At 37.4% G+C, this 12,500-nt stretch overlaps 1 protein-coding gene across 1 annotated transcript in view; it reads left to right on the plus strand.

Annotated features, from left to right (window-relative positions):
• The window catches only part of LOC137643969 (H2.0-like homeobox protein), a 26,143-nt gene that overhangs the window by 5,490 nt on the left and 8,153 nt on the right, over nt 1-12,500 (plus strand). The window contains exon 2 of the mRNA XM_068376801.1: nt 5,975-6,280. Coding sequence (XP_068232902.1) covers nt 5,975-6,280 — 306 coding nt within the window. The remainder of the gene's footprint in view (nt 1-5,974; nt 6,281-12,500) is intronic.

Genomic DNA, 12,500 nt, shown 5'->3' on the forward strand with positions numbered 1-12,500 from the left:
CTCACCAATGCGAGAGGAGTCCTCTTGCCCCATCCTGTCGACACCTTGAACTAGGCCTACGTTACGATCTTTTGGGAAAGTAAATAATTAACCACAGAGGATTAAGAGGTCATGAGATTCTGTAGCATCGGTGTAAAATACGAGTCGACCTAGAATTTTAATTATTTTCATTGCCCAATAGTATTATGTTTTTGCATTATGAATTAATTGAAAAATACAACAGAATTACACCGTGTAATTTCTTACAGGGGCTTTAGTTAAGAAGAAGGCCTTTATTCTGACGAATGCAAATGAAAATACCAGCTAATTCTCTTCTTTTGTGCCAGCTAACATATTTTTTCTTTACTTTCTGAGAATTTCAGAAAGATGTCCTCTCTCTCTCTCTCTCTCTCTCTCTCTCTCTCTCTCTCTCTCTCCTCTCTCTCTCTCTCTCTCTCTCTCTCTCTCTCTCTCTCTCTCTTTGGCGACCGCGTTCATTCTTTTGATTTTTTCCTTTTCACTTAACTTTTGATTATAGTTATCTAAGGTTCTCTTTATATATAAAAAGGGCTTTCGGTCCAGAGGAATCTTTTTTGCCCTTTTTTCATGAGAAAGAATCAAAATTATGAATATCACTATTTAGAACTTCGATGCAAATGTTACAAGGTATTAAAATCTCTCTCTCTCTCTCTCTCTCTCTCTCTCTCTCTCTCTCTCTCTCTCTCTCTCTCTCTCTCTCTCTCTAAGAAAAATAGATAAATATAAAGGAAATAAAATAAGATAAAAACTAAATCATTGCAATATAGTCAGGGGGAATCTTAAAGTCCATGAAATCGCCTGTATATAAATTATTCACTTTAGAATTATATTACTAATAAAGATGAATGTTTCTCTTCATCTAATTCCCATTATCTTAGGTGCTGATCTTATTCAAAATGTTTTTTGGTAAATATGTAAAGACGTTCATTAACGAAAAGAAAACGCAGACAAGGGCTATAACTCATACACTCACACTCAGCCATACAGAATTCATTACTGTATCCTCGGAAAAGAGAGACGATTTGTTTTTGAGTGCAGGATAAACACATCCTAAACAGACCTCGCTGAAACATTGAAAACTTGCCAGAAGTGTGATTATTTTCTTAGGCCTAATGAGCACGCCACCCATTCTAACAAGTTATCAACAGACATAAGTTTTTCTCTTGTTAGAGCCATATCATGGATTAATTAGTAGACAAAAAGGTTGGAATTAGAATAAAGCTGGCTGGCTCACATAAAAATAAACACACACACACAATATATATAAATATATATATATATATATATATATATATATATATATATATTATATATATATATATATATATATATATATATATATACTGTATATATATATATATATATATATATATATATTATATATATATATATATGTATACAAACATATATATATATATAATATATATATATATATATATATATATATATATATATATATATATATATATATGGCTCATAGATGGTTAGAACCGCTTCATCATTGAGCCAGCGACGAGTCATATCGAGGTTGATTAATTTTGGGACGGCCCATTTAATCTACAGAATTTTGTAGTTTACTCGTGGTTGGTCGTAGACAGTGTGAAGAAAGGCTTTGGGATAGGAACCAGTCTCTCATAAGTACACGCTGGACAACAATAAATAAATCTGAGCAAAAAATAAATTATTGATGGTTTAAATCGTGGTAACTAGTTAGATCCCCTTCTGAGTGGGGGATACCTTTACGTGGTGAAAGGGTTTAAGTATCGAAATGATCAACAAAGCTGTACTATATAGTCAAGTTCACCCATACAAGGTAGGTTTGCTGTGAGCGATCAGACCATAGGCTCCCACCATCACCAATCCGCAGTGGGCAGCGCGGTGATGAAAACTGGCCAAACCAGAGACATGAAAATGAACATGTCCGAGGCCTTTGTCTCGCAGTAGACTAGAACTGGCTGCATTTGTTGTTTCTTGGTTAGATACAAGTGACATTTTCAAGATCCAGCACTCTCCTTAACAGCTATTACAAACGAACCCTTTCATCTCCACTTTTAATTCTCACACACTACCAGGTTTCCGTAGGATAAACTCGGCCAAAACAAAGACATGTGCCTCTGCATCAAGTACCGTTTCATCATCGTCTGATATTGCACACAATCTGCTCTCTGTCTCACTTCGGTCTGTTCCCAGAACACTATTTCCGCTTCAGCACCTGCGTATAGCCGTTAATTATTTACATTTGTGGTAAACATGAGGGATGAGTGTAAAGGTATGGGTCTAATCAACCTACCTCTAGCTTACTTTACCTGTTAGTACAAGAGGCTCATAAATTGTAGTTTCTATTTGAAATTTTCTTCTTGACTTCAAAACAATTCTTTGTGTGCCGTTGCTTGTGAATCGGCGCAAGGAAACTCCTGTTGAAACTACAAGAGAGAGAGAGAGAGAGAGAGAGAGAGAGAGAGAGAGAGAGAGAGAGAGAGAGAGAGAGAGAGAGAGAGAGAGATTATCATTCTATAAAAATATGTTAAATTGAGGTTGAAAGATTATGATGCTAGGCACCCTGAAAGGTATGAAAATTGCCCACGGCATCATTGGGCCCTCCATAGATTTAGTGCGTGTCTACCGAAGAGGGAGAGAGAGAGAGAGAGAGAGGAGAGAGAGAGAGAGAGAGAGAGAGAGAGAGAGAGAGATGGGTTTTTTCACCCATCACCACATGTATTTGATGATGATGGTGCTGGTGGTGTAAGCCCCGTCATCGCAATCAGTATCATGTAAACATGCTTTTCCTTCCCGCCTGGGCTCACTCAGGAGTGCTGAGTGAGAACATGTTTGGCGGGCTTTTGGTGAGAGTCTTCTTCGGTGATCTTACCGTAATTAGCAAATCTCTCTCTCTCTCTCTCTCTCTCTCTCTCTCTCTCTCTCTCTCTCTCTCCAATACCTTCTGGGGTCCACCCTATATGAGGGGAAATCGGGTATAGTTGATTTATGTTATGTAGGCATCTTGTGTAATAAGAATCACAGATGTCTTAGGAAAAGATGAAATATAGGTTGTCAATAAGCAAATACAGAAATGAAATCCAAATAAGGTATATTTTGTTTAAATCATAATAATTTGGAAATTTTTCATCTAAGCCCAGGTTGTGGTTTAAACTGATGACAAAATTGTATATAATTGTCTTTATTTTCTCACTCATATTTACTTCTAAAATGGTTCACGATGATTTGTTAAAAGATTCGGATTATTAATAATTGCACGCTATTATCAATATGCATTAAACGCAGCTTTAAACTTGCCAATTTTGCAAAACATAGGTAACGTAGAAAAAAAAAAAAGATATACCTCATAATGTTAAAATACAATTCAAAAAGTAAAGATATCGATCATACGGTTCACAGCGTAGCAATTGCGGGTAGTTGAAAAGACAAGGAAATTCTATTCTAGATTTCCCTCTTGGTCTCCCCCTCTTTTCTTAAACACTTCTCTCTCTCTCTCTCTCTCTCTCACTCTCTCTCTCTCTCTCGCGTCGCGCTCTCGCTCTCTCTCTCTCTGTTCCTCTCCTCTCCTCTTCTCTCTCTCTCTCTCTCTCTCTCTCACTCTCTCTCTCTCTCTCTCTCTCTCTCTCTCTCTCTCTCCTCTCTCTTGCAAATAACGAGAAATCAGATGGAAGCTCAGGTTAATATCTGGCGTGCCATAGGGTACGGTATTAGCTGCACTGCTGTTTGTTATTATGATCTCAGACATAGACTGTAATGTTAAAGACTCTGTAGTGAGAAGTTTCACTGATGACACAAGAATAAGTAGAGAAATTACTTGTGATGAAGATAGGAACTCATTACAAAGAGATCTAAAGAAAATATATGAATGGGCTGAGATAAATAGGATGGTATTTAACTCCGATAAATTTGAATCAATAAATTATGGAAACAGAGAAAGAATGGTATATGCATACAGGGGACCTAATAACGAGACAATCACAAACAAGGAAACAATTGAAGACCTTGGTGTAATGTTAAACAGGAATATGTTATGCAACGACCAAATAGAAACACTGTTGGCTAAATGTAAAGCAAAAATGGGAATGCTATTCAGACACTATTAAAACAAGAAAAGCTGAACGCATGATTATGCTGTACAAAACTTATGTAGGTAGTACACTCGAGTACTGCAATGTGATATGGTACCCACACTACCAAATGGAAATTGCACAAATAGAGAGTGTACAAAGGTCCTTTACTGTCTAGAATAGAAGTCAAGGACCTTGACTACTGGGAAAAGACTGCAATTTTTAAAGTTATATAGTCTAGAAAGGAGAAGAGAACGCTACATGATAATACAAGCTTGGAAACAAATCGAAGGAATTACTGAAAACATCATGGAGCTAGAAATATCAGAAAAGGGCAAGCAGAGGTAGATTAATAGTGCCAAAAACTATACCAGGAAAACAAAGGAAGGCACACAGGACATTAATCCACTACACACCAGCATCGATAAGGCAGCAACTATTTAATGCGCTGCCAGCTCATCTAAGAAACATATCAGGAGTTGAGCATAGATGTGTTTAAGAATAAGATCGATAAACACTTAAGATGCATCCCAGACCATCCAAGACTGGAAGATGCAAAATACACCGGAAGATGCATACGCAACTCTCCGGTGGATATACGAGGTGCCTCACACTGAGGAACCTGGGGGAACCCTAACATAGAATAAGGTAAGGCTCTCTCTCTCTCTCTCTCTCATCTCTCTCTCCTCTCTCTCTCTCTACTCTCTCTCTCTCTCTCTCTCTCTCTCTCTCTCTCTCTCACACACACACAATAGAAATGCCAAATAGCATGGAAATATTATAAGACGACTATAGATATAAGAAAGTATTTCTCACTGTAAGTGCGCCCTAAAAGCATAAAAAAATCTTACTAAAGACAAGATTTTGAATGGGAAGAAACATTCTCTTTTATATACAAAAAGAATAACAAAATACATTTACACAAACGCATTATATATACTGTATATATAAATATATATATATATATATATATATATATATATATATAGTATATATATATATATATATATATATATGTATGTGTGTGTATGTATGTATGTATATATGCGTAGGCTATATATATTTACATAAACACGTTATATATATATATATAATATAATATATATATTATATATATATATATATATGTGTGTGTGTGTGTGTGTGTGTGTGTGTGTGTGTGTGTATGGAGAGAGAGAGAGAGAGAGAGAGAGAGAGAGAGAGAGAGAGAGATGTGAGTGTGTTGTGTGTGTACGAGTATATGCACACACTCACCTACTGATACACAGATATATACAGTATATGTGTTTGTGGCCATTTAGGCTGAACCCTGTGGGTTTAAGGAGTCGGGGATTGGGGATACGGGTGCAGAGCCCTTTGCATAATAATGTCAATTGAAGCAGAATCACTTCTGCTAGAAAAACTGGAGGCTTCCGCTGTAATTAACCCGTTTTTTTATGTATTCTGGGACTTTCGTACTTCATACTCATCGGTAACAAACGGAAATATGTACTGCACTATATGCAAAATAATAAGCTAGCCCACTTCTTTTAGCGACATCACCCATGACCTCTCTTGTGGGCATAGTATTCATCATCTAGAGTAATATATATATATATATATATATATATATATATATATAGTATATATATATATATATATATATATATATTATATATATTGAGAGAGAGAGAGAGAGAGAGAGAGAGAGAGAGAGAGAGAGAGAGAGAAGAGAGAGAGAGAGAGAGAGAGAGCTTTTTATTAATGAAAATATTAGCTATGGTTAGAAGGTTACTCTCTCTCTCTCTCTCTCTCTCTCTCTCTCTCTCTCTCTCTCTCTCTCTCTCTCTCTCTCTCTGTATGATAATAGTATACAATTAATGAGTTAAACCTGATTTTCGTTTCTATTGCAGAATTCTCCCCTGTAGCCACCATGAGCAGTGCCATCTTCCCCTCTCCAATGTCGACGTCATCCGGGACGTGTTCGGCCCTGCCTTTGACCTCAAGGATTGCGGCCACCACGTGCCCCGTCATCACGACGGCTACTACAACGATACACAACAACGTCCCTTGCCCTGGTCTTACGGGGCCCATGAACTGTCCTATGATACCATCTTGTGGCTGCGATGTGGGCGGTACGAAGTGCCCATCCGAATGTGGGTATTATTATTCACCGCTTTATGCCACACATCCCGCTCATCTCCTGCCGTACGCTTCTTGTGAGTATATACGTAGAATTTTTGTTGTAATTTCCTCGAATATTTCTTGTGAAGAAGTATTCCTAGCATTATGATAGATCTTATTTGAATTACCATTACATTACACACCAATATGTATACTTTAAAACGTAACTTTCAAAGGGATGCAATTTACCGATGCCAAATTTTTGGTAATGGGCAAGGAAAGGGATTATCTTAATTGTGGTGCCCACTATAGTCAATTCTTTTTAATGAGGCAGATTTGCACTGACTGGCAGGGGTGCCCTTTTAGCTCGGAAAAGTTCCCTGATCGCTGATTGGTTAGACAAGATAATTCTAACCAGTCAGATAGCAGGAAACTTCCCGAACTAAAAGGGCACCGCTGCAAGTCAGTGCAAATGCGCCTCATTGAAAAAAAATTAGTATAGTTACGAGGAACATTCCAGCCGACATTATCAAGCCAATGATAATGGAAAATCCAATCCATTACATCTGAAATAAAAGAAAAAAATATAAGTGAAATAATCACATTCCCTCATTTGAGGATGCAAAGCATCTGGCAGGAAACATCTGAGATGTAGCCTACTAGAAGCAACTTTGAATCTCAAGACATTCTAACATGAGTGTAAAGTGAGCCCACTGGGAAGTGAGACAAACTTACTTTGATGGTCCACGCAATTAAAATACATTTGTCATTGAAGAATAAATAAAGCCAAAAATTAATGAAAAACAGAAAGGACCTAACTTGAGCCAATTACCACAGACTCAAGTGCTAAAAAATTATCAAATAGAGCATACTTGAAATAGAATTAGAAAAAGTAAGGTGGCAAGAGAGATGAGAAAGTGTCTTCCTTTAGCATGTTCTCGTGTAAGAAAACCCGCAAAAGCTATGGAGCCTTCCGAAGATTAAGAACATAGGTTATAAGGCAATGAAACAAAGAAATATGGAATATAGGTACACCCATCTGCATAACTCGAAGAACATGATTTGTTTTGCAAATATAAATTCAGAAAACTTTTCTTCTGTTTCACATAGGTTTCACATTGCCTTGCTGGTGTTTTCTGTAGTCTTCCTTTATTTATTTAGTTTCCCTGGAGTCCGAAATACAGCTTCATTTTCGCTTTGTCAATTTCTGGTTTAGTTGACTTTTTCGACTCGTAAGAAGTAATAAAACGGCTCAAGACTAACTTTTTTTGCAAAGAAATATTCATATACTGTAAGTGTTATGAATCTGAGAAACTTTTATAGAAAGAAAGAGAAATAAAGGTAGATGGAGACATGCAGAGACAGACGAATAGACATAGAAGTAAGAATATCTATATGGCTGGTGTGAATGGCTACCCATGTGACTATACAGTTTCGATAAAATCAGGAAGACAAACAGAGATAGAAAAAAATAAATTCCAATCAAACTGTGGTTCCTGATTCATCAACAAAGACCGATGCTGAGAAGGTGGCGACATGTGATGAGAAACAGCGCCACCTAATCATTCTGTTTGTATCTGATATCTTTGGTGTTGGGATTTTTTTTTTAATCGCTATTATTGTTCTTGGTATTATTGTTAAAGGTAATTTTGACAGAGAGACGAACTTATATTCTATTAGCTTAATCTTAATTGTGGTTTAAAACCGTAAATATTATTAAGTTGTTCTGTAAAAAAAGCAAACTATGAGATCTTTACATTTTGGACTCTATCTTAGACTGTAATTCTTGAAGAGTTTTGCAAAGAAGATTTCTGCTCATTCTCTTTTCAACGAATATCTAATAGAATTCAGGGACCGTAAAATGTTATAATTGGAATTCTGTAATTTCATTTAGAAAACTTTATTCTTTAACAGAAATTGAAATAAACCTTTACATGGAAAAATAATCTTACCCGCACTCCACGTCACTTGAGAGAGAGAGAGAGAGAGAGAGAGAGAGAGAGAGAGAGAGAGAGAGAGAGAGAGAGAGAGAGAGTGTTTTCATAATCCACAAATAAAGCCATATGTCAAATAGCTGACCTCAGCAAAATGGTTATTCTAGGTCATCTCAGATCATTTCTTCTCCGATTCTCTTGACAAATTGCTTCAACGTTTGATTAATTGTTTGGTTTAGAACTCAAATTTGTGGTGTCTGCCGAAAATTTTCCTTTGTCCAGAGTAAGTGATAATTTATTTTGGCGATCTTGAGTATCTGAGAGAGAGAGAGAGAGAGAGAGAGAGAGAGAGAGAGAGAGAGAGAGAGAGAGAGAGAGAGAGAACTAAATCTTGACAAATAAAAGACAGACGATGAACAGACGCAAACGCAGACTTCACAAGAAATAAACAAGAGGGAAACATGGGGGGGGGGGGGAGGTTAAACCTTCGAATAGAGCTTCCGGATGGATGCCTCCGGTCAGAAAGGAATGAAACATGATCTATTCCCACATTCAGTTTTATATTACTCTCGATTCACTACAGAAATCCTATTTTTCTTACTTGGTATTGGTTATCTGAAGTGATTTTGATTTGACTTGTTCGCCTATATAGATCTTTGATGTTTAGCAATTTCGTCCAATGGTTGTTGGTACTAAAATTTAGAATTTATTTCAATTCTACTCTGTTGCTTACGTAACCCTTTGATATTCACAAAATTGCATGAAAGTGTGAAAATTAAATTCTTTCCATTGTGAGCAATAATCCTTTAAAGGGCCATCGTATTTCTGTCGCGCGCGCACGTGTGTGTGAGTTTGTCGGATTTCCAGTTCCTACATACACTAACCTCTGGAAAAAAAAAAATAAAGCATCCTTTTGCAATTACTTTATCCTTTATTGTTGTATTACCTAGACCTATCTAAATTTAGCTTGTTCTTTACATTAGTAGTTTTAACTCCTTTGCCTCTCTCATACGGAGAGTCTTCGTTGAGTAATGGCTTATAACCGAGAACTTGGCGAGAAGTCCCTGGGTTCGAGCAAGGCCGAGGAAGGAATGGTCCAAACAAGGACCTTTAAACGTACTCAAAGTATTTCAAAAGGACCTAGGGTCTACGTGCGTTCGTTTATCATCTCCGCCCACCTAAATTTCGAGTCATTCACCTTGAGGTCTATCGATTGATAACGATCTTTGCCCTTTCATAATGAAAGAAAGAAAAGTCTCAGATATGTAATCCTCATTCCAGTTATTTACTCGGCAGACGCAAATTAAAATCCACTTCTGTTATGGATACTTGGAATATGTTTCCTTTTAACCTACAATGGCAAAAGGCAACACTGCGTTTTGATGATTAATTGTCAAAACACAGTTAAAATTGATCCTTATCAGCCACCAACGTTTTACAGGCCTATGGCAGTAGACAGAAAGGTATTGTTTTTGACTATCCATCATCTTTCTACCCGTTATACGTCACATCCACCATTCTCTCCTTAGACGCTACCTTAACATCTCTACTCCCTAATATTCCTCTGCAACTACCTTCTTCCTTTTACTCCGATACTCTTTTTACAAACCACCCAGTATCCCCCTCAAAAAATCCCTTTCTCCTCTTCCCCCTCCTCGCCTCATCTGAGCTCCCCTCCCCCAACACCTCCACCTCTTTTCTTCCTCCTAAAATATACCTCTAAACATTCTCTTTCAAGATGATCATTTGGCGTCCGGGGCACCAGCTGTGCCCGGCCACCTTCCCCATCATAAAACTTGGGGGGTCCAACCCTTCAGGGATAACATCCTGGGATCATAATAGACAATGACACGTAACACACACGCTCTCTCTCTCTCTCTCTCTCTCTCTCTCTCTCTCTCTCTCTCTCTCTTACACACATACACACACACACCCGCGCGCGATTAAGCATCTTCCCCTTATATATTAAGCTTTGTTGTTCTATTTTTCCTTCCTTATTGCTGGATAGGGTCAGTGATTAATCGCATCATTCATAGCCAAGTGTTTAGTTCTGGTATAGATAAATGATTAATGTTGTCACGCCAGCTGATATGAGTACCAATTCTAAGTTACATGATTCGTCCCAATCTCTGATGAGGAATTGAAAAGCTACTTATAACAAATGGGTCATTTATACGTCAATGCGCATGTAAAAAACCTGTTTTCAGAATGCCTCGTAGGGTTAAACCAATGCATTCCTGTTGCCAGCTTTATAATATGAATTTAAGGACTCAATTTCATGTTTATTTACGTTTTCTTTCCTTATTACAGTTCTAAATACACTAACTCGAATGGTTTAGTCTGTAGCTTTCCTAATGAGTTCCTTTGTAAGTACTTAATAAGTTGAAGAGAAAATCCAAATTGTAAGAGGAACTAGAGGTCCTATCTAGGTCCAAATATCAGGAAAATTAAGATTTCAAAAATGATATAAAAATGGCAGGTTTTCCAAGACATCTTCATAACCATCTCAACCCCTCAAAACTAAATTATGAATAATAAATTATAATCATTTTTGTAACCGTAAGAAAATTCTTATTTCATTGGGTTTTACTCCGGATGGCTCTAATTCTAATATGCCAATTTCTTGTGAGCTTCTACACCAATAAAACATATCTTGCGAAAGTTTGCCCTTGTCTCTGATATTCATTCATAAATGTAAGGGAGAGAGAGAGGATGAAGAATAAAATTAATATATCTAAATATATATATATATATATATATATATATATATATATATATATATATATATATACATGTATGTGTATGTGTGTGTGTAAATGCGGAAGAGAGAGAGAGAGAGAGAGAGAGAGAGAGAGAGAGAGAGAGAGAGAGAGAGAGAGAGAGAGAGAGAGAGAGAGAGGGTGGTCTTTCAATGGATGGTTATGTTTAATGTCGTTTTGTGCCCGTCAAACACTTTCACCCGCCAGAGGTAGCCAAACACTGTACAAATAAGCTATCAGCATCATTACAACCAGCCTGTGGCCTATCTCTCTCTCCCCTCTGTCTTGCCGTCTCGTGTCTCGTCTTAATCCAGATGTATCCGTTCTCTCTCTCTCTCTCTCTCTCTCTCTCTCTCTCTGATGAGCTGATCCAATCTCGACACTTTCTGTGAATCCTATTGTCTCTCTGACATGAAAATATAATTTCCCTTTTCTGCACTTACTATGTTTTATTAAATGTAGTTTTCTATTTTTTTTTACTGGAATGAATAAATGTTTCGCTACCTTAGTGAAAATTAAGTAACCAACAAATAAAGTCGACTATTTTTGCTGTCTCAATGTCTTTGTCTTTGTTGATCCCAACTTCAGTAATGTAATAAAAAGATTGAGCACGTCGATCTCCGAAATTGATAAATAAAATCTGCCCAAGCAGCATGGAAGTGATAAAACTATAGTATGTGCAAGTCGAATCCTTTCATTATTTCAGTCAACTCTTTTTAAAACAACGTTGGCTTAGGAAGATCCCGATGTTTCAAGAAGCACCAGCAAATGACATGAATCATAATAGCCTCCCACTACCTCAGACCTCCTCAGCACCTATGTGTCATTCGTTATTCCCGGGAACTGTCAACAAGTTGTCATTCATGGCATCTTGAAACCACATCAGTACACATGAAAATAACATTATCATGAGAATTATATACTGCCATATTTTACAAAAGACGTCACTATGAACAGACGTCACAAAGTCCGGAATTGTTAGGAACTGGGATAGGCATTTGAGACTGTCAGTTGTTTATCGGTTTTGGCCGAAGTTAGCCTGCTAGCCGGGGAGCTGTGATTGGGCGCGCACAAACAGTTTACACGTTTCAGTCAACGTTTTGAGTCATTGGAGCTTGTTTATACCACGGAAAGTTTCGTCTGTAACGAGATTTTCCTCCGTTTATCGCTCATGCGGCCATCTATTGCAAGAGCTTCAAAACGAAGAGATCAGAAAAAAGTTTGTTCTCAGAGAAGCGTTTGGAGTTTAAAACAATGTTTGGCTTACTTTAGGAGGAGGTCTGCATTTATACCGTTTTATTAGGCTATAACGTTTCATCAATCAGCGAGCTTATGGTTTCCATGAGCATATGTTGCAAACACTAGTCTTTACCCCACTGACGTGAACAAACCATTGAGCAAAATTATCACTTAAACTGTTGATGGTTCAACCCTGCTGCTGAAGACTGCCTTATGTCCCTGGGTATGGAAATGGCAGTGGTGACGTAGAAAGCATTTAGGTACTACTGTAACTACTACTTCTATGTAATCTGTGTCTGATATCTAGATGTAGAGTTCGAGGCTTCATACCAGGCTTCTTACTCTCTTCCACATTTTAACCACATTTTCATGTTGTTACCTCT

Source organism: Palaemon carinicauda, chromosome 1 (genome assembly GCF_036898095.1).
Source record: "Palaemon carinicauda isolate YSFRI2023 chromosome 1, ASM3689809v2, whole genome shotgun sequence".
Classification (NCBI taxonomy): Eukaryota; Metazoa; Arthropoda; class Malacostraca; order Decapoda; family Palaemonidae; genus Palaemon; species Palaemon carinicauda.